Source organism: Styela clava, chromosome 7, assembly GCF_964204865.1.
Source record: "Styela clava chromosome 7, kaStyClav1.hap1.2, whole genome shotgun sequence".
Taxonomy (NCBI): domain Eukaryota; kingdom Metazoa; phylum Chordata; class Ascidiacea; order Stolidobranchia; family Styelidae; genus Styela; species Styela clava.
In genome coordinates, this window is record NC_135256.1 from 10,262,795 (window position 1) to 10,286,856 (window position 24,062).

Genomic DNA, 24,062 nt, shown 5'->3' on the forward strand with positions numbered 1-24,062 from the left:
AGAAGACTATCTGGTTATAGCTTAGTACTTATGTCGTCCTGAATTTGCGTTCTAATTTGAGCTATTTAATAAATGCTATTTGGCAGTCCGGTACATATTTGGATTAGATTAATTGTTTAGTAGAGTATAACAAGGGCCTAATCCTGCCAGAAATGATTTGACTACTACCATCTTCGAGTACCGGTAACGTCATCGAGAATATACGTCATCCAAAGACAAAGCAGCTCCACTAAATTGTGGAAAACCGAGGCAGGCGCAGTTTTTTTAAAATAAGTTTCCTTTGACATCTGCTGTACCCATACTAGCCCAGTGTAAAAACATTTGTTTCTTTCGACGTTTTATCATTTCAATGTTTCGAAATGGAAGCAAAAAATCCTGTGCGCATCTTATGAGGTACTAAAATACACACCAAGATAAACAAAAACTGCCACAACATTTAATTTAAAATAATTTATTGCATATAAATTATTATTGAAGCAGAATCAGGATTTGAGTTAAATTATTAGTTACTTTTATTAGTATTTAGATTAATCATATTATAGTAAGCACCTCCCATTGCAATCAATTCATCGTGGTTTCCACATTCAATAACTTTACCTAAAATGTATATTTGGCAATCAATAATACTCAGCTTGGCTAATATTTTTGTCGAAAAAATTATCGAAAAGAGTGAAAAAAGCTTTTTTAAACATTCCATTGGGTCAAAAATCTCTTTTGCTCATACATGGGGAGTTGCACAATTGGGATAAATTAACTTATGGATAAATACGGACAATATTGTCGGGTGACCATAAGTTAAATTTGTTTAAGTAGTTGGTATAAAAAATGAAACCTGGGTGGCAGATATATCGTATACTTACACTTAATCGAGCGCGAGTGTACACCATATATATACTTATGTGTAAGTACTTTTTTCAGTTTTATAAGACAAATAAATTGAGATTTCAATCAATGAACTGTGTTTCATTTATGTTAAACGACAATTTCCTGGTTATTTCAAATTAAATTTATCGAATTATCACCTTTTGATATAACCGCAATTTTGTCAGCATTTCTAATTGTTGAAAGCCTGTGTGCTATCAATATTGTTGTTCTCCCTTGTCGAGCTCTTTCTAATGCTTCCTGGACAATCTTCTCATTATCTGAGTGTAAAATGAACAAATATATTCACCAAAATATGAAATACTATCATCGTCATCGGAATAAGATCTTGCGAAAACACACATTTGCAACAAATTAAGTGAAAATGTACTTTTGCAAGAACAAAGTTATGTAAAAATGTACTTTCGCAAGAACAAAGTTATGTAAAATGTACTTTTGCAAGAACAAAGTTATGTAAAAATGTACTTTTGCAAGAACAAAGTTATGTAAAAATGTACTTTTGCAAGAACAAAGTTATGTAAAATGTACTTTTGCAAGAACAAAGTTATGTAAAAATGTACTTTTGCAAGAACAAAGTTATGTAAAAATGTACTTTTGCAAGAACAAAGTTATGTAAAAATGTACTTTTGCAAGAACAAAGTTATGTAAAAATGTACTTTTGCAAGAACAAAGTTATGTAAAAATGTACTTTTGCAAGAACAAAGTTATGTAAAATGTACTTTTGCAAGAACAAAGTTATGTAAAATGTACTTTTGCAAGAACAAAGTTATGTAAAAATGTACTTTCGCAAGAACAAAGTTATGTAAAAATGTACTTTTGCAAGAACAAAGGTATGTAAAATGTAATTTCGCAAGAATGAAATTAAAAATGTACTTTTAAAAGAATGAAGTTGTGTGAAATATACTTTCGAAATAACGTAGTTATGCGAAAATGTACTTTAGCAAGAATTAAGTTTGGCTCAAATATACTTTTGCAAAAGTTAAACTGTACGAGAGTGAACTTTTGCAAGAATGAAATTATGCAAAATGTACTTTCGCAAGAATGGAATTAAAAATGTACTCTTGAAAGAATATAGTTGTGTGAAAGATATTTTTGAAATAACGAAGTTATGCGGAAATGTACTTTGCGAGAATGGAATTATTTGAAAATTGACTATTGCTGGAATGAACAAACAACTGTCTTGTTAAATGACTTTGCGAAAAAGACACCACTCCAGAATATAATATATATAATCAAAGTGTAACAAATGTTGTAGGCTGTCGCGTACCCTAAGAATCAGATACTTAACTCAACGGCTCCAACCAATAAGAAAAATCTTACCGCTGTCTAGCGAAGATGTTGCTTCATCGAGTAGAAGAATTGATGGATTTCGAACAAGAGCTCTGGCGATAGCTATTCTCTGTTTTTGTCCTCTTGATAAACGATTACCCACGCAACCAACTTCGGTGTCATATCCCTGTAACGTGGTATTTATTAATCAATTATTCAACAATAAACTATTTCGAGCAGAAAAAATTACGTTTGGTGTTTGAATAATCTCTGAAAAATTGGAAACTTAATGTACTGTTAGTAATTTAACAATTAAATTGATTAATGTAATACAATGATACTTCTAAACAATGATTTTTTTAGCCATTGTATAAAATCATCTTTGAACCATGTATCATCACATTCTCTTGCCTTTATATCATACCTTTTCCAATCTTACAATGAAATCGTGTATGTTCGCAAGTTTGGCTGCTTGTTGGACATCATCATATGTGATATGGCGACCACAGTCTCCATATACAATGTTATCATACAATGTACCGTCAAACAACGAAGGATCTTGAAAAACGACGCCGATCTTCGATCTCATGTATTTCAAATTGTAACTTCTGATGTCTTTGTTATCCAACATCTGAAACATTTAGTCATTCCACATTTTTAGCTCTTAATTTTATTTTTGATGTTTTGATCCACTGAAGTAATTCTACTACAAAAAGACCCGTATGTGTAAAAATGTATCGACTGGGTTGAATCAGACAAAACTTACAAGTTAAATATCGTTTTGGTATGTAGATAGACCGCCATCATCCTGCAGATCTCACTGTTTATTTAATTGTATTCACACTGAGAAATAACGACGTTGAATATAACTTTCTGCATTATAGTATTAGAAGAAATATTTGCAGCTTAATTTACTGAGCCTTACTGAAGTAAAAAAAATCAAAAGATTTTGCATTCCAACAAGTATTTTTGTTGAAAATTTTGTTTATATCCAACTCTTACCACAACGCCCTCGTCCAAATTATAAAATCGCTCTAGAATTTGAACAATTGTACTTTTGCCGCACCCACTTGCGCCGATTAGAGCCAGAGTTTTTCCGCTCTCCACATCAATGTTAACTCCATTCAGGACCAAACAATCTGGCCGAGTTGCGTATGTGAATTCGCACGATTTCAACTGCAAATTACCTTCAATATTTTTCTGAAATAAAAAACTAATTTTTTATTATAGTTCTCAAAGTAGAATTTTTGCTGTTATACCCAAGAAAAACTGTTATATATTCTATTTTTGTATATTCAACACACCAAATGAGTCGCTCAACAACAACAATAACAACAATTACACAGCTTCCAATTGTCACGTACTAGCCATATTCATTATACGATTTTTTATAAATGAAAGCAAATTTAGATAATAAGTTCACGATTTTGCTGAGTCTAGTTAAATTGGTCTGCCTAATGTTCCCCATTTGTTATGCAAATAGATTGCACAAAAAAAAAAGAATGATAGTTCATCGTTGAATGAATAAAAGACAACATTACAAACCGGCAAGAATCCACTTGTGTCATTTACGTCGATGACTGGTTTTCTATCCATCAACTGAAAGATTCTTCCTGCTGCTTTCCGTGCTTCGGCATAGTCTGGCAAATATCTGTAAGCTCTTCCCAACGCCAGTCCAGCAAACACAATAACGAAATACACCCTAAACAACATTAGTGAATAGTGTGACCCCTTTTTGAATTGGTCAAAGAATGCCTATCTATTCTGAAACGATCAACGATAGAGTCTTGTTTTAAAATTTATTGAGAAAAAAAATTGAATGTATAAACCCTGTCAAATCCAGTTGAAGTTACAGTTTCATCCCCTCCCCAAAACAAACCAAATCTGACTGTGTAAATTGCAAGAGTCATAAAATTGGTGCAAGTTAATTATGATAACATGCATTATAGGAATAAAATTATTTGCAACGACGACTTATGAGCTGTGCTTTGAAACTTGAATTAACCTGAACATGCTTTCGAAATCAATTTCTTCTTTCCTTATCAAATAAGCTCCGAGTCGAAATGTTGCTGCATAGGAAAAATGAATCACTGAAGATGCGAATCCAAATACTATTCCTTGAAGTACATTCAATCTTTTTCCAATCCTGGAAAGAATTTTTGAAACTTTTGAGTGTTCATTTAATATTTTTAATAATCTATTTGACCTTAAAAATATACAATATTCATGATTTTTGATGTATAAAATAACGAATAAAAAGGTATTGCAAAGTAATTTCAAGGCTGGCCAACATTGTAAAAAAGATTGCTTATTTTATGCTATTAAAATAGGGGACAGAAATAATATATTTGTTGACAAAATAATTAATACAGAATTCTTCGTAATATATAGGACTACACTACAGTGATGCAGATTTCATTTTCTAGTTTTAGTTTCCTTTTCGAAACAAACAAAATACAGAGCGACCAAAGACAATGTTAATTTTACCTTTCTATATCATTTAACGTCTCTTCATACTTCTTTAAAAAATATTCTTCTTTTCCGATTTGGGCAACTGTCTCTATTGAACCAACAGTTTCAGATACAATCTGCAAAAATGTGTGGTTCAGTGTTATTATGTCTGTGGGCCATCTTAAAAAACCTTATTTTCAACTTAATAATGACGTTGCAGCACACTATAGGCAATTATTTAAAAATAATACTACAATGTATCCTCATTATGTTCTCACCGTTCCCGCTTTTGCCAGCGCTGAGTTATCTCTCGAAGCACTCGTTTGAACCATTCTTGCTTTTGCGCCATGTGAAGCAATGAATAGAGGAAAAAAGGCAACTTGCAACAGAGCTAATTTCCATCCACTATAGAATGCAATTCCAATCGCAAGTGCCAATGAAGTTGCTATAGAAACGAGAATTCCTATTTGAATACCAGCTGCCTAAAGTAAAAAGTTTTGTGAAAATAAATGATGATAATTAAAATCAAACTTTTAAATTTTTTTTCTCGTTAGTTACTTACCCCCTGTATTAATCCTGCATCTTGGGATAACCTTAATGACAGCAGAGCTGCCTCATTCTCTTTTCTGTCAAACCACGATATATCTTGACGTAAAATCGCTGAAAATGTTAATTTCCGAACCCTTCTGGTTAGAACTTCTCCAGATTTTGCAAACATTGAATGCTGTTGTTCATATCAATAAAAATAATTCAACGTATTGACAGAATTTTTTGTTAACAAGGAAGCCAGCCAGTTTTGAATTGAGGTAGTGTACTCGTATAATTGGACACGAAATGAACTATCGTTTTGTCATTTCGTAATCTTATTCTTGCTGTATGAAAAAAATCGTTTTTCTCATTAACTACTGGACCGATTACTTTGAAATTTTCAGTGGTTGGTTAAAAATTGTATTTCTAGAAGGCTACTGCTTTTAATTGTTTTAAAAATTTCTGTGGACTCTAAGGGATTCGTTTTTTGTGTGCGACGGCGCAATCAAAATTAAACATTGCGCATCAGGTGGCGGTTCCGCGTTAAGTCGTGAAGGCTGCGGTACCGATAGTCTACTCTGACAGATTGTTAACCCGTACTACTTCGTTTTGCTTTCGTGCCCATATATTTGGGTATGGCTCGTTTATATTTTTTATTCTTGAAAGATTTTCTTATAGGCAGTCTCACTACGCTTCCAATAAAATCAAAAAATGATTTATGCAGTGAATTTCTAACTTGTGTGGGGTTATATTTTTAGAACCTAGTATGACCAAATAAACTAAAAACGTACTTGCAAAAACTGAGCTATAAATGATGCACCAGCAATAATGATCATCATCAAACAATAAAAATTTATTTCATCCCTCTTTTCATCGATGTTTGACAAAGCATAAACCTAAAACAAAATACTTCGATAACAACATTTATCCTTATTAAATTACTGATATGCTCATAAGAATCTCTACACGACAATATGAAGTCACATTTTGTTTTAAGACCTTAAGTCTGGGTGAATGATTACTTCAATTTGAACCACGAAAGTAGTTTATTTATATAAAATTTCGACATGGCGGTACAACAAACACATCATCCAAGTACTCCGATTTTGGCCTTATTTCGTCCAGGTTTTCGAACAGTTTTGTGCAGTGCCGGTTTACATGATTAAACAGTTTACATTTTTGCATGAAAAGCTTGTAGCTTTTCACCATTTTAGTATTCAATATCCAATGTAATGTCGTAAAATTAGTAAATTTAAAACCATATAAGTAAAAAATAAACTTACACCAATGATGGCGGAGAGTAAAACAGCAAATACCGGCTGAACGCATCCGTTCAGTAAGGCCCCGGTTGATCCGAATATTATGTAAGGATATTCGGTTGAATTCATTTTGAGTATACGAGACATGGAAGCCACTTCTGTGTTTTTGTTCTCGTTTATTTTCTGTTTTCGATCAAGAACTGCAGTGGTTGGAACAATGGCTTTGCGGTCATTCTACAAAACATTTTAAAACGTATTTTGAGATTCATGACACATATGATATGCGGATGAAACTGCCTGTTGCAACAGGCCATATCTATACATTCAAATCTATTACCTCCAACGTATTTTCACAGCCGTTGATATTTGAACTGAGATAATCTATTGTGTCATACAAGTCTTCACATTTTGAAATTGTTTCCGTGCCGATTTCGTTTTTTTCTCTGTATACAATAGAAAAATGTATGAAATTGTCTTTACAATAATATGCCTATCAAAAGTACTATGCGATATATGATATAAGAAAGTCGAGTACGGATTTCATGCGAATAAAATAGCGATAGTTTTGTTATTAAAAGAAATATTCGCGGATTAAAAGACTCTAAAACGTTACAGAAAAATAACGAAAAATATTTCTCATCATATCAATAAAAATTTATTTTCCTTGTGAATAAAATATGTGGTCTGTATTCATTATTTTATTAAAGTAACATCTTATATTGCTGATGCTAAGACCTACCTTTCGAGATTTACCTTCACGTTTTTTCCCGAAATTTCATCTTCTAATTGAAAACCATCTGAATTTTGGAGAAAAATATTCATAATATTAATGAGCTATATACTGTATTAAACCATTCTAAAATAACACCAGTAGAAAGTATACGAATCATCTTTCCATTTCAATTGATATGTGCAATTTATATTCATAATAAATTCATTGTAGCTGATTTCAGGGATATATACAATAATCGTTTTAAGAAAGAATAAATTGTAATTATCTAAAAATATAATTATCTTATATGTTGTGGTCAACACACCGCTTGTGTGAGTAAACTATTTATATGTATTGGTGACTTAGTTTCATATCTGTGGTTGATACTGATAAGTGATAAATATGAGAGTTTTCTAGCGTCATTCTTCATTTTGTCAAAGTATATCCTACTATGTATGGGCAAGTGTATGGGCAATTTTTTTCAATTACGAACCATGAAATATGCCGCATCCATCTTTTGGATCTTTTGTTTCCTCAATATTTTTCGCACTTGAATACGGAGAACCGTTGCGTCGCATTGTGTTGGAGTCTAAAGAAAGTACAAACTCTTCCGCATTGATCACTTCGTCAGCTAATTTCATCGTTGATTCTCTATGAGCAACCAGTAGAATGGTTTTATCCCTTTTAATCTAAAAAAGATGTAATTGGGTATGAAGTATCTTTTTTCTGTCTTTCTTTCTCTAATTTCTTTGTTTCAAAGTTCAATGACTTCAAAAGTGGTAATCTAAATAATAGCACTATTGGTTAAAAAGTATCTTTTTTCTTTCTTTTGTACTTTGTTGATATTTTTTTAAACTAAAAATGATACAAAGTATTCCCTTCTTGTAATACGTTACCTATTTCTAGTTGCACTGAATGGCCTTTGGTGAGATATGTATTCTCAAACAACACGATATACGCTATTTTGATTACGTTGTTCATGATTTAAAAACAAAATGCCGTGCTTCTCACAACAAGGTATTTTTAAGGACGCTTTATCAATTACTAACCAAAATCGTATTGAATGTCATATAATTTTAATATCAAATTTCGTTATTCACTGCTTTTCGTATATTTGGTTTCTAGTTTGGAATAGATATATTACTGATGACTTATGCCAAACTGAATATTACACAAAGTTACTTTTTGCAGATTCTCCAAAACTATTGCTTCGCTGTGCGTGTCAAGAGCTGAGCAAGCTTGATCCAGAAGTAAAATTTTCGGATTTCTCACTATGGCTCGTGCTATAGCGATTCGTTGTTTTTGGCCACCGCTCAATTGACATCCATCAACTCCAACAAGCGTTTCGAATTTCTATGTGAAATATACATCAAAAAATAGTTGAATTCAAAATTGCAGTTATGTCTATAATTCTTTCTTCATGCAGTCAAGGGAAATATTGATGAAATCACTGAATTCAACATAACAATTCAATTTTAAAGAATAATGATTTTAAGAGATTATCCAATTGAAATAATTGCCATGAATAGATTGTTTATTGAAATAGGGGGATAAATCTTCCATGTCAGTTCAGTATTTAAGCTTTTTGCTCACGACAAGGGTAAAATATACACTTGCCTCGGGAAGATCCATAATAAAATCGTACGCATTAGCAAATTTTGACGCTTCAATAATATCTTCTTCAAGTACGCCATCGTAACCAAGTCGTATATTTTCCAATATCGTTGTTGCAAATAAAGTCGGTTCTTGACTGACGACTCCAATTTTGCTTCGTAGCCATCGAACATTGATAGTCCGTATATCTCTTCCATCAAGCATAACCTAAGGCAAAGTGTAATCAATATTGTTAAGTTTAAATTTATTTATGCAAAGAATGTTTATAACGAAGGGTATTCATTTTCAGTAATATTAAATACCCTATGCATTGGATCAGTAATTAAAATTCGTTGATTTTGAAATATACAGTATATCACCCAATAACCTTAATCTTTCTCTACATTTCAATGAAACTATCACAATTCAGTTTCTACTCTTTATTTGGTTCATTTAATTCGAATTCATTGAATAATAACTGGATTGCACAATTTACGAATGTGACTTCAAGAGTCCATACGCCCCAGGGATGGTCGTCTTGTAACATAACACCGCTGTTGTATTTACTGAAAATAGGTTTATGTTTACACTTGTAAAAATTAATATCGTAAAATTAATCCATTTTTTCTTTTGAAAGTATAACAATTTTTTAGCTGAATTTTTGCTGCCATAATAACATGACAGATGAGCATCTTAACATATTTTGTTGGTGATTCATTTATTTTGGTTCACAATATCACACTGTTGACAAGTTAATTAGGTTGAAGAACACATGGACGCTTCAATTGTTCACCACATTCTAGAGTACGGTTGGGAATCGAATATTCCAATCGAATCGAATAGTAGATTATTCAAATTGGTGTAGACGAGAATTCGAATCGCAGCCATCCTGCTTTTATTTGCGCGCGGAAGGTCGTGGTAAATCTATCAATAATTTTATTGAAGCCATATTAATAAAATGCAATGCTGACATGTGATTCTTTACTTTCTGGTGAGTTATTAATAAAATAAGTTTCTCACAGGGTGTGAACACACTCAGTGAACTGTTTGGGTGATTAATTTTATGTATTCAGTAATTTATGTGTCTGAAGGACCAGATATGGTAAAAAAATCACATTCAATTACATAACTTCCAAGAATTCGAAATTCGATTTGAAAATAAATATTCGATTCGATTCTGACATCACCAGGTAATCGAAAATGCCCAGCCCTAGTCTAGAAACCTATTTCACAAGCCATAAAATCGAACGATTGATGAGTGTTACTAAATTACTCAGTTAACAATACCTTTCCAGATCGTGGATCGTATAATCTTTGCATTAGTTTCAACAAAGTAGTTTTTCCCGTTCCACTTGCTCCAGCTAGAGCATACATTTTTCCTGGATGTAGCGTAGTATTCATGAAGTTTATAGCCTATAAAGTAAAGATATATCGTTAATAGTTAGCGCATGAATACTATATTTCAGGAATTTGATTTTTAAATTTGTAGAGAATTTCGATACAAACTGTTAAAAATGCACGTCCATATGGAAAACCTGCATGAAAATTCACATATGTATCAAAAGTTTTATCTCACTCTATCGTATAAAACCGCATGTGAACGCATTCTTCCACCCCGTTGTCCTGCCATTATTTAGAAATTTTGGTTTCTGTCATAAACAGAAATATTCGAAAATTCCATTGAAAATGTGAAATGCTATATTTTTTAGGTGTATAGTTCAACAATCAACACGAATACCTCTTTTTGTGACCTGGATTGATAATTGAAATTAACGTTGATAAAACTGATTTTTCCTTTTACATCGTCTGGTACGAATCCCTCATTAGATAGGGGATCTATGCTGCTTTTCTGTAAATAACACAAAGCTATTAAAAATAATAACATATGCGTGTAATAAAAAAATAACGTATCTTTAGTAAAACACGCCGCAGCGAGCAGCATTTTCATATATTCGAATCATGTCATATTATAAATGAGGCCCTTTTTCTTTGTCGGTATTTTATGTAATATTGCACGAGGTTAAAATAGATACCTTTTCAATATCATATTTTGGTTATATTTCATACACTACACCCATATTACAGTTGGCATTTTCATATGCCAATAATTCAATTTAAACGTTTCAGTTTACATTGACCAAAGGGAAAGTAAAGCAGTGTTTTCTTGAATTATTTTTGCATGTAACACCGTTGAAATCATATCATAAAACTGTAGCTCTCTTGTAGAAATGGGCAGCGTGAGTGTTGTAGTCGCTCGTCGTAGAAATAGAAAAAAAGCGGAAATAGTAATTATTAAGAGTACTAATAATTTAAAATACAAGCGAGCTATGCTAGAATATATGGACAAAAAGGCCAAAACGAAGTAGTGCAGCCGTGAAGGTATGCAATCTGCCACAGAAGACTACCGGTTCCGCAGTCTACACGACTTCGCCTGACGGCTTACGCAAACGTGGAACCGCCACAAGGTTAGCAATTTTTCATTTTGATGACGTCATCGTACACAAAACGAATCTTATGGAACCCACACAACTTTTTGAAATAAATAGTAAGCAAAAGTAATAGCAAAAGTAAAATTCAATCTTCAACCACTTTCAAAGTAATTGGTCAAGTAGTTAATGAGAAAAGCGATTATTTCACAACAACAACAACAACAAGAATTCCAACAACAACATATTAACGAAACGATCGGTAAGTCACTTCTTGTCCAATAAGTTGTATGTTTTACCCTTTCTATGACTTCAAACACAGCTGCCCCTGCGACTCGTCCTGTCATAAAAATATCCATTGCTGCTGCAGCTTGTGCGAGGTTGAATGTTGCCAATATAATCGAAAAACATACCTGGCATTCAAAATAAAGGTGTGTACATGTTATTCTATACACCATATAAATTGCAAAATATTACCATCAAGCAAAAAATGTTAGATTATAATATATATCATCTATATATATGAAACTTGACCAAATACGTTGAGTGTAAAATATCGAACATTGAAAGTACAGATTACACATAATATGAATGATGCTATTGAGACATTGCTAGATTAAACTTTTACGTTCACTACAAACTGCATTTTGCTATACACAATACACATATAATTCATGTATCATAACTGAGATATTTACCGTTATGAGTCTCCCAATTGAAAAGTCTAGTTCAGGGTTCAATGCTAAAACTGATCCGTACCAAAATGCAAGTGCGTACGCCAATAGTAGCAAACACCACAAAAATCCTTGGAATGTTCCCAACAGCATCCCCTTACGAACTCCGTGATTTTCTGCGTCGCCAAGTTTTTCATAATATCTTATTAAAAACAGGTATTTTAAGTTGGATTTCAAATATTATGAAAAGCAGCTTTCGACAATATGGATCTTCATGATATAAAAACGATGCTAAAGTGTCCTAACGATGCCAATTTCAGGTAAGCATAGATTACTGCTCCAATACTTATTTCATGATATTGCCTATTCAATTTCCGCAAAGCTTTTTGCTCCTGCTTATAACCCATAATGAAATTTATTAAACACTGACGCTTTTTATGATTAACATTGCTGTTCACTGCTTGTTCTTCTCTCACAGATTTGTATGTAAGTTAAGTTGGACCGGAACCCAAGATTTAAAATAAGCTTTAACATCTTTAATATAAAGAAGGACAATGGACAATACAGAATTGCTCATTAGCAGATAAACAATATTTTACAATTTATGCATATCAAAGGTATATAGTAAATATATGAAGAAGCTGAAAATTTTCTTCAGTAAAATTACCTGTTTGCTTCCTTATCTTGCGCTCCGTATGCAACCACAGTTCGTATATTTTTCAATGCGTTGTCAACAATAGAACCAGCTGTTGCATAGGCCTGCATTTCTTTTTGAATCCAAGATGTAATAAACTGTTAATAGACCAGATATTTTTTGCTATCGTTTATAACATTTACCATTTGGGCATTTTTACCTTTCTATTTTTTGTTAGAAGCTTTATAAAATGTACTAAATATTCATAAATATAAACTGGTATGATAATATGTAACCGTATTAAAATGGTGCAACGACATAAGGTAAGGGAGTAAGGTACATTGTACTTGTTATAAATTGAAAATCTCAGAATATTGAAAAACAAAACAATAATTCCAGTCTAACTTGTGCTGACCGTCATAGAAAACTGTACAAAATAAACTGAAATACCTTTCCCGATAGAGCATAAGCACATACAAGAATAGGTGTAGTGCCTATTATAATTAAAGTCAGTTGCCATCCATTGACGAATCCGATTATCAATGCACATATGAATGTTGATATATTATTAATAAAGTATGAGAATTTATCTCCGATCGCTTCTCTGATTTTGGTGACATCTCTGAAATATTATTTTTTGTTTTACAGTAATTGATAATTTTTCACATAAAGATATATTTGTTCAGATGGAGAATGCTGGGATTTAGGTAAAACGAATAAGAAATGACTGAAGTAATGAGCCGCAGCAAAGTTTATTATGTATACAAATATTTGGCAAACTACCGTGATATATTGGTTAACGCGAGGTGAAGTTCAAGTCAAGCCGAACTGACAAGTCTGCCAAAAAAGCTCGAAGGTAGGGATTTTACAGAACAAACCTTTTCAAAAAATATATTCACGACGATAACTTATTATAGAATTACTTACTCGTTCAGACGTAAATTTATTTCACCTACTGATTTATCATCGAACCATTCTAATTCTTGTCGTATAATAGATCTGAAATATTGCTGTCGTATTTTTCTAATCTGCCTTGATGAGGAAAGCAACATTGTATGTACCTGAATGTTTGAAGTTTGAATTTTAAACACTTATATAAATAAACGTATTTGTGCATGAGATATTAGAAATAAAAATGTAGATCTAATAATTTTTTATCAAATTATATTAGAAAAACTAAGTAACTAACAAAAAATTGATCTATAAATATGTTGGGATTATGATGAAAAATTTCGTAAGCGGTATTCAAAATAGTATTTAACTCAAAAACGCAGTCATATCATTTTAAATATTTGCTATTTTTGAAATTCTCAATTGGTTGATAGGGTCTTCGCTTTTTGGCATCTCGTTTCAAAAAGAAAAAAAAAAGTTTTTAACACTGTGCATATTTTAATTCGTGATGTAGAATTTTTAGCGCATTTTTTTTATTCAACATAATTAAATTTATTAAAAAAGCAATTCAACATTGAGTATATAAACATTGTGAATCTAAACCTGAAAAAATCCGCAAATCATTGAGATACATGCTACTATAACGTAGTAATATGCGAATGTTGTCATAATATCTTCCAAATCTTGGGACCTAGATACAATATAAAAACAATTACAATATTATTATAATTACATAATAACTGTTATATCTCGGATACAAAGTGAATACATGAAAACAAATATATCTTTAATACAAATATACTAATAAATGTGACAGTGTGCTTTCGTGGTTTGCAACACCTACCTATGCCTAATGCATTATAGTTTCTGGGTCGAAATTGCTTTTGGTGGCGGTATCTGTACATTATGTTAACCATTGAACACGTTTTAGCTCTTCATAATATGATGAAAAAAATTATCGAAACTTAACAGTAAATGTCATCTGTACTACATTCAGTGAAAGCTTTCATGTGTAACCATAGGTATCCAAGCGTGTCAAAAACAATAACGTTTCACTTATTCCGTGGTGATTTCATTTAGTCGGAATTTAAATGAGATTTATAGCCAAAATGACTAAAACACGAATACCCAAACTTAAAATTCCAACCGGATGATACTGGAGAAGGGGGCAGCAGTATTTAGCGATCAAATATATTTATCACTTGCAGAATACCCTAATTACTTGTATAAACGAAAGAGGGATGATACTGGAGAAGGGGGCAGCAGTATTTAGCGATCAAATATATTTATCACTTGCAGAATACCCTAATTACTTGTAAACGAAAGTGTGAATGCAGCACAAAAACGTGGAGTATGACTGTTTACACATATTTCAGACTAGTAATACAAGTAAAAATAACATACAATTGTTCTTTTTGTTCCGCGATTGAAAAATTAGACGGAGAGGATTGGTTTCCAGAAGTACAGTTTTCATTTTCAACGCAGGATGCAAATGCAACAAATGTGTCAGTCATCTGACCAAAAACTGTAAAAAATGAAAGCTTTATCTGTACCCACAAAACGATGTTTAACAGAAACAAAAATAACACCGTTGCCTATACGTTTCAAAGAAAATCGCAAACGACAATCTCACCTAGCACCATGGCCGGCATAGCCGCACCCAGGATGATTGCGCTCAATATTCCACATGATATCAAACATTTGTCAGTGATGCTGGAATATTGAAACTGTAAAAAAGAAGACGTTGATTTCGATGTTATTATTTCTGTTTAAATGTATCTGGACTTCTTTGAGAAAATGCAAATATAAAACATAGCATTTTTGTTGGTCAGAGGAACGTTTGCATACACTCAGAAATAATAAATTCTCAGCTTACCAGGGATAGAAAAGAGAGTGTCACACGTTTTGACTTGTCGTCTATCTTCTCAGTTTTCGAATTCGTCATACTAATTGTATGTTTTCATCGGAATCGAAAGAATTTCTTATCGAGCTAACATTGTCATTTTATCACCAAAAGTATCATTTTACATTTTCCTCGAAATATCTATAATATCTACTCTACTCTATGGAATAAAATGAAATGTTAATTATTGAAATCATAAAATTTATTATGATATTTGAACTAATTTTAACTATTTCTGTTAAAAGGTACTTTCTCATAGAGTTGGTCAATAAAAATTATTGGGATATGACTCATATGAGTCACGATTTGTTTTGAAAATATTGCGATCATCATTGGGAGATATAAATATGTGGAATATGTGAAAATCGAAACTAATGATATCAATACTTTTTACGAGACAATTAACATTGTAAAAAGCTGCAAAATTACCGCCTTACAGCGATTTTACTGAATCTTTTTCAAAGTATAATTATTTCGACCGTGTCGAACGAAATAAACGTTTGTTTATTGCGGCCATGCAAGTTGGGAAAACGCTCGTTCGCTTATTTCATAATACAGTTGAGCCAAGTTTTATCGACAGTATGATACGAATACCACACGGGGCATGCAATTTTCAATAAGCGGAAATTGTTTATGCAAATGCAATTGATCGATATTGTAGTTTAGTATCACAGCCGTATAAATAACATTATTTAATTTATTGTGTCTTGCAGAAATACGCGGCAAAATCGACTCAAAAATCGGAACCGATTGGTTTGTGTTCATTTGCCAATGTTAACACAATAAAAATGTTAAAATCCGAATAGTTCGCGAAGTATATTTTATGTCATCAGTTTTCTCTGATTGGCCTTCTGATGTGTGGAATTAATATTTGCGAACAGCTGATTTTGCATAAAAACTGTTGTCAGCTGGGAAAAATACAAAACATAAATGACTTTCCTTGCTAAGGATATCCGTACTTTATTAGGACAAACGTCCATTATAATATTCACACCTAATTGACCACTTCTACTTTCAGATCTCAATTTATTTAAAAACTGTTAAACCTTTTTTTTGAAATTCGAGTGTCAGTTTCGGATTTAGCTTCTCATAATATGTCCTCAAATAGCATGATTATGATCATGAATCAATCCACCTCACCGAAATTCCAATTAACTAACAATAAAATGAATAAAAATATTCAAATTAAACTGTCCAAAACATTGTCTCCGATCGCCTGACTGCGTTAGTGTTAGATATTACGCATAATTATAAGATTGAGTCTACCTCGTCTCTGTGCAGAATATTTCTCGTAAACATTCCCTACTGACTATAGTAGTTGGTGACTTACCGTCGCATAGTCTGGAGTGAATCATGCATAAAGCTAAACACAGAAACAAACCAACGACGAAATCCAAAATAACGGTAATTGAACGGCATAATTGCACAATCGATATGGATAGGAACACTTTATAAGACCAGGTCAAAAATTGCGAGTGACCAAACTTGACTGCTTATCTCTTAATAATATAGGTAAGTCGAAACCTTCGAATTGATGACAGCTGCTTATTTTGATCCGAAAGTTCGCGATCCAATAAAACGAAACAAGATATACTGTTTCACGATACAACACTTCTAAATACAAAACTTGATATATATGATGCAAATTTAACAAATACCCAAGTTATAATCCACGCGTTTTTATTTCTTTGAAACGCCTGCAAAATGTAGCCATATTTGAACACACACTACATTGACTACAAACTCGAATCGATTACATTTGCATTCCTTCAGCTTTGCCTGAAGCATTTGATACATCTTTCAACTGTGGTTTTCGTGCATGGCTGAAAGTCATAAACCATAAACCCAAGACTAAGAGCCGTAATTCCTAATCAGAAAACTCAATCAACTGTTAAATACCTCACATAGAATTACTTTAAAACTAATAAATTTCATACTGATTCTATTCGGAGACTACATAACTTCTTTCTTGCTTTTTGAGTGTCTGAAAATTAAAACCACTTAAAAATCAAATTACAGAAATTTGATTCAATGCCTCGAAGCAGTTTCTGTTCATTGCAACAAAAGTAGATAACGTTATCTACTAGAGAACAAGGAAATATATTAGACAAATATTATGTCTACATGGTGCCAACCCTCTTAAATTGTTGTTATATTGATAAATAATTTAGGTCATTATAACGTTTATTTTTACAGTATGAAAACCGTGTTGTGAAAACGTGACGTAACATTTTTATGTTAGATTTGAAGATATACAAGAAGTCCATTGATATATCCTCGAAATTTCACTATATCATCTCGTAATTCTCATTTATACACTGTAAAGGTTCGCGCTTGTCAATGAAATTTCTGTGCTAAACGTTCTGTCCTTCAAGCCCTTGTTTGAACTTATATACCTCTCGGTTATCTCGGTGGTGGCATAAATATCTTATATCAGTATGCTTTCCATTTTTTATTGAGAACTGAGAACTCGCCCTTTGAATTAGTTTGTGTAAATTTGTGTTGTTGTGCTATTCCTCCACGGACAGCTATCCTAATGAACTATAAAAACAAATGCTATCCATTGGGTTTCTGCCGAACTAACATACTTTTTCCATGCGAGACGACTACGTCTATAATTGTGTTTGATTTATGTAGACGCGCTATTCATTCATAACACTTGAGTTGCTATTGAGCAACTTTCTTTTTAGATGGTTTGTCAGTCTACCGGCATTGTGGAATTTCTTTGCGTATTAGATTATTATTAAAGTGTTTTATTTCCGTAAATCTATGTAATTCTAGTTATAAAATCATAATAGTACTACAGGTTAGTTGTTCTCCCAGTTTGGCATATCCCTGTTCACCAGTCATCTTGTATTCAAAGTTTTTGGACACGAAGTGGACATAACGATCGTTTCAATATTATGTTGTTGTTCTTCTTGTTCTTTGACACGTTTTTAAAAAGTCGCTTTTCTCTTCGAATACTGGACCAATTGCTTTGAAATTTTCAGTGGTTGAAGAATAATTTTTTCGCTAGAAGGCTATTACTTTTATTTATTTCAAAATTTTGCGTGAATTCTATGAAATTTGATATTTCGTCTAAAATTTTGCTGTATTATTTTTTATCCATGGGAACACGGATTGTAGTCAGTGTCATGACTGGCTGTACGTTTTGATTCTGCAAAATTCTTGCTACTGGAAATTCAGAACTTTTTTGAGGGTACCGGTAGGGTCAAAGGTACCGGTAAGGACTGATTCGCTCTGGTCTGACGTGTCCATATATTTGTGCGTAGCTCTTTTGTTGTAATTAGTCTACTTTCGCAGTTAATTTCCTGTGTGATTTATGGTATTTAGTACTGTACTTTTTATTGTTTATTGTGTCCTTCATTGGAATATTTGGTTGTATTAAGTTCTTACAGGTGTATAATTAATATAGTTGAGTTAACTTAGTTACTCTGCTGCAATTGGAACCACAAGAAGGTTATTTGCGATCTATATCTATTGCAACTACAGTGTCCAAGAAGCTGGCAGAAAGAACTTGGGTGGCGATACCAATACTGGTACGCCATATATGCTTGGTTTTGTGCCTGTGGATCCGTATGCATTTGCAAGAGTGAAGATGACTATTCTAAGTGATCCAAGAGTTCTATTACACAAGTATATTTCTGTAACGTTACTTCTGACCCAGATCAGACTTCTTCAGCCATATAATATTTAACCAACATTTTTGGAGATTCCTTGGGTTACAAACTGTTCTAGGCTTAGTTTTTGTGGTTGTAATCTTATCTCATTCGGGCAATATTCTAAAAATCCTTTCTGTGATAATTGTAAATGTTCTTGTTGCAGTTGCAGTTGATGAGTTGGAAATGAGTAGGATCCATTTTCGTCGGTGGATCCGAAGCCATATAATGCACGGATGCTGTAGCAAGATTGAAAATAACAGTTGTAAGTGATTCAAGAGTCGTGCTACCCACCAACACAAATATATTTATGTCACGTTACGCCTGGCCAAAGTCAGCCTTCTTCGGACACACATAATACAACTGCCCTTGGACGAACTACCCACCCTTGGCTATTGAATCACTTAGAATGAAAACAAACATATAATTGATCGGCAATGACCCGTTTGATAGGTATACATATATATATATATGCATTATTGGTATGATAAGTTGTGAAATTGTTTTTGAATACCCCATTCTTGTACAAGTATAAATTTTGTAAGTCAAAATCAACGCGACACCGAGGGTTGCTAACTTTCATCTTGCACAGCAAACAATTCAGTAGTTTGTTACGGAATACACCAAGATGCAGTCTTTTCGTTATAGTACTGCAGGTGATTTATTATAGTATGAGTAATTGTTTTAGTAGTTGTGAACTAAGTTATAAGGTAGATGCTCAATTTGCGATTGTTGAGATACGAATTAAGAATGGTGCGCAATTAATATATATAGCAGAATGAGTGTATAGAATTTCGCGAGTTCGTTCGCCGCTCGGTGGCAATTTTTATTGCGGAAGTAGTTGTTATCCCCAAATGCCGACAAGTTTGCCACGAATAGAATATACACCATTCTGGACACTTGCTACTTACATACCCGAGCCTACAACAATTTGGGAATTTTATATAGGTTATCAACAGTGGAAATGTCGGATAAGCGAACATACAAGACAAGGGGAAGGGGAAATTAAGAGAGAGGCTTATCGTATATTGCAAGGCTTGAACATTTGCAATTTTGATTGGGCTTTAAAATAATTATGTTTAATTATACCGACAAAAGTTACATGTCTCTAAAAGTTTCAACAGCTGTCACCGACGATCTATGCTAAAAAACAGCATCGCCAATACACATTTGGAACTTGGGGAAGTTATAATGGTGCTATTTTACAGGTTTGCTGTTCTGTCACTACAATATCCCTGCCCTATTTTTAAAATTTTAGCTGGCGACGAGCGTATTCACCTTTTAACGGGCTTAAATCATATTTACAAGCGATTTTATAGTGTAACTTAAGCAAGTTATCAGTTTTAATATATGGTCTATTCCCAAATCAAAGTGGTCTTTGCTTCTGCGTGCCAACTGACTTCTCCCATGTTATTCATTTAAACTCGTGAAGTTCAAAATAAAAATAAAATTTCTGATATCTTCATCGACCAACCTGAGATAATATCAAAAATTCTGCACGATATGAGTTTATTCTAAATTTCTCGTTGAAGCACAATAACCAATGAAGTATAACACGGATGTTATGTTACACTTACACATAATTCTAACCAACATATTTTAAAATTCTAATGTTGAATTTGTTCCTGGTTAATCAAGAAAAAGAATAAAATCGTGAAATTATATGTGGTGACGTGAACGTGACTAAACTTCACAAAGAACACCATTAGTGGTGTCGCGGTCATGGGCGTTAAAGAATCCTTTGTTTGTAGATACTGGGCTTGGACGAATTGCAAGAGCCATAAGGGTTCGGTCACTTTGTAGTGCAGGCCAACCTGGATGCCAATCGATGTTGTATGGAACTTTTGATCCAAACGACATAAATACTTCCTGAAAATCAATTGAACAACAGTTATTTGGTAATCATATTACATAAATCCAATTTATATGATTAAACTATTCTATTGTAGGGCAATAGTGACACAAAGCAAAAATGGCAAGGCTGAGATGATGAAATTATCAAAATAAGAATAATTATCCAAATTTTTAAACTTCCCAGATGCTTAACTCTTAAGATGACGTTTTAAATCGTCGTTAATGCTCTAAAAATAAGTAATTTTTTAGTTGGATTTTTCAATGATAAAGTCAGACTCACTATTTGCACAGTATGTATAAATAACAGGATATATCAAACCTGGGTTGCCGGTACTTCACTCATACCAAGCCACAAGTTGGCATCTACTTCGAGTGCAATCACGTGATCTTCGATCATCTTCTTGTGTTCCTTGCTGTAAACGTTTCCTAATCTTGCTCCAAGTTCCCAACATGCTTTTTCCCCTTCCGCTCTTGTAATTTGAGAGTCAAAGGTGAGAATGGTAAAGCATTTGAATTGATAACTCACGTGGCACAGACCTATAATAAAAACAAGAGAGAAGTTTCCATATATATGTGGGCACAGCGGTCGCGTTTCGGTGCCGACAAGGCCTCCGAGCAGTGGCGTAGCAAAACTCTCGTGAGCCCCCCCGTAAAAATATTTTGTAGAAATGACCCTAAAAACTCTCGGACATAAGCTAAAACAACGCTCTTTTATTTCATCAAAAAGCATAACATGCCGCTATAAAAAGGCAATGGTAACCTAAAATTTGCCGTTTATTTTGGTTACTTTTTCCATACGTTCTTCCTCTTCTTCCCTTTTTCTGCGTTTCTATGCTCCACTGAGAGGTTTTGCTTTCGACATCATTCTGACAGCCTCCGTAATTTTGCTGCTGCGATCAAACCACAAGACGCCAAAAATCGACGACTTCCTGGCATTGTTACGTATCAAAACGATTTGAGCAGAACTAGCATCAACGTTATAAGATGTGCATTATTTGTTTTGCACTGCAGCTTTTGGTTTGCGGCCTCAAATTTCTAAATTCTAACCGCTTGGGCCCCTTTGCGCTGTGGGCCCTCCCGCGACCGCGGGGGTTGCGGGGATGGATGCTACGCCACTGCCTCGGAGTAGAACCCAGTTTGCTGGGAGGATCAGCCGACACGCGTGACAGAATAATAAATTAAATCAAAAAAATAAAAATTAAACTCTTTTTCGTAGTTCCATTAGATAACGTCATACCTTTATCTTGAAGATTTGCAATGGGAATATCGTTCAAAAGTTCTTCCAGTTTGTTTATTCTTTCTAACAAAACTCCAACTGAAAATGAAATATAATTGATAAATCACATTTTCGCAAAAATATATCTTGTTGCCTTAGCATTTTGGGTTAATATCAGCGACTTTAATAAATAAGCCAGTTATTTGGATGTATGTCTCAATTTGATAATACCGAGTTTAGGGTAAGAGGCAAAACTCAATGTCATAGTAAAGTTACGACTTAGTATTTTTTCCGAATTTGGGGGAATCGAACTTGGAAATAAACCAAGCTACTCAGGTATATATAGAAAAAATATGATATTGAAACATTTGAAGATTGACTAAATCTTGCCATATTTCAAATAATGACACATAATGTATGGTTCCGAGAATCCTCATATTTCCGAATCAGACCTTAATAAATCTATCGAAGTGTTGTATTGACACATAACCGATCTTCCTCACAATATCAAAAGTTTTCACTACTGTAATTTGAAAAAAATGGCTTGAACATTGCTTATGAATCTACAGCACACCATAAATATGTTATATTTGCTCAAAAACAGTTCCTGCATTAACACAATATATACATTACCCAGTCGTATAACAAAAATTGGTCAAAACACTTACGTGAGGCACCGGCATCCGAGGCATGCGATTGACCAACTGCAAACGAGACGGATAAAATAGTCAAGATGAGAGCAAACATGGTCCAATGTTGACGTTTTTCTTTCAATCGGTAAGAAGGTCGAAACAAATGTAGTATTGAGCATATTTCACGTGCCTATTTATAGCCTCTCTGCGAGAAAAAGGGGAAACATGTGGCGATTCTCCGTACTTGCTTTGCGATCGAATTTTAAACAAATTTTTGTGAAAAAATATCATCATGTTTGTCAGTAAAACGCGAGTACCGCATTATCAAGATATTTATAGCTTTCTGAGAATTTCCTACGTATCACTATGTACTTTCCCAGCACTCCTTTCTATAATATGTATATGAGCGATCAATTCCTATACAAGTACAATTCCATTTGCTGTCCAAAGCGTTGTGGAGTAATTCAAACATAAATCATTGTACATGGATCTCCGTGTAAATATTTATTCCTTCTTATACTTATCAGAGATAGTGTTTGTTGAACATTCGTTTGAAAAAAATATTCAACAAAGATGGAAATTTTCAAACCATATGATTCTGTACCAGATCTCTAATACTAGTCTGTAAAAGGAAGATATTGATAGGATGCTTGATGGCCGATCGCCAGTAAATGAATGAAAGGTTCACTGTGTGAAAATCACAACGTGTTATCTTGTGAGAAAAATATCGCTATGCGCCTGTCTCGAATTGATGTGGTATAATCTACACATCTGCTGACATACAAATGTTGTGCAAATATTACTAACATTTTATGATCTTGGAAATGACTTGTCGCAATGGTTTGGTATAAAGATGAATGCAAAATAGTTTTTCACATTTGTAAGTGGAATAAAACAATAGATATGTTGGGTTTTAGCCACTGGTTTTCACGATATATTGATTTCTGCGATGTATGGACAGAATTGAGAATAACATAATACCTCGATGTAATTGATAAAGTAAGCTTATGAGGTGAGGCCACAATAGTATTTACAAGTAGAGTACAACTTTTTTTTTCTGCAAATAATGCAAACCAACCAAAATTTTCAATTTACTGAAGCATAATTATATGATTGACACAGGATTATTATGAGTATTTTCAAAACAAATATTATGATTAGTTGTGACGATATTGTACGTTAAAATCGTTTTGCTTTCTGCTTTTACCTAGACTTTGAATACCAAATCTTTTAAATTCTATTTTCGCGCAAAATAACAGATTTAATATGCATTGACCAAGAGAGTAATCTATGTACGTCTCCTCCAAACGTCGCTACACCAAAACAGAAAACAATATTGTTTGAAAATTAGGCCTTTTGTAAATAAAATATCGTCACGCTAATAACCGAATTGCGTAAGTCGTTTTTAGCAGTTTTGAGAAAAACGTAAAAAACTTCCTAATAATATTGTTGTGCCATCGAGAGTCAATAATTTGCCAT

The 24,062-nt window shown here is 33.2% G+C and overlaps 2 protein-coding genes across 3 annotated transcripts; both read right to left on the bottom strand.

Annotated features, from left to right (window-relative positions):
• Positions 1-441: 441 nt before the first annotated feature.
• LOC120328113 (bile salt export pump-like) lies at positions 442-15,378 on the bottom strand. 2 transcript variants are annotated; one of them, XM_039394517.2, is made up of 28 exons: positions 15,196-15,378; positions 14,953-15,046; positions 14,724-14,844; positions 13,923-14,010; positions 13,356-13,489; positions 12,879-13,050; positions 12,462-12,586; positions 11,819-11,996; positions 11,420-11,533; positions 10,433-10,543; positions 9,982-10,107; positions 8,719-8,922; positions 8,284-8,454; positions 7,595-7,790; positions 7,129-7,186; positions 6,727-6,832; positions 6,414-6,623; positions 5,922-6,026; positions 5,165-5,326; positions 4,881-5,084; positions 4,639-4,739; positions 4,157-4,297; positions 3,697-3,853; positions 3,154-3,351; positions 2,576-2,782; positions 2,203-2,338; positions 1,023-1,142; positions 442-597 (listed from the first exon to the last, which is right to left on the bottom strand). In XM_039394517.2, the coding sequence occupies exons 1-28, from the start codon at positions 15,262-15,264 to the stop codon at positions 503-505; spliced, it is 3,903 nt and encodes a 1,300-aa protein (XP_039250451.2). In that variant the 5' UTR covers positions 15,265-15,378; the 3' UTR covers positions 442-502. The 2 variants fall into 2 exon arrangements, with proteins under 2 accessions (XP_039250451.2, XP_077970875.1); XM_078114749.1 differs by lacking the exon at positions 15,196-15,378 and having other exon boundaries at positions 14,724-14,833.
• Positions 15,379-20,373: 4,995 nt separating this feature from the next.
• On the bottom strand, positions 20,374-22,747 carry LOC120328519 (uncharacterized). The gene is made up of 4 exons (XM_039395031.2): positions 22,620-22,747; positions 21,973-22,050; positions 21,055-21,272; positions 20,374-20,750 (listed from the first exon to the last, which is right to left on the bottom strand). The coding sequence occupies exons 1-4, from the start codon at positions 22,696-22,698 to the stop codon at positions 20,565-20,567; spliced, it is 561 nt and encodes a 186-aa protein (XP_039250965.2). The 5' UTR covers positions 22,699-22,747; the 3' UTR covers positions 20,374-20,564.
• Between the last annotated feature and the right edge of the window lie 1,315 nt (positions 22,748-24,062).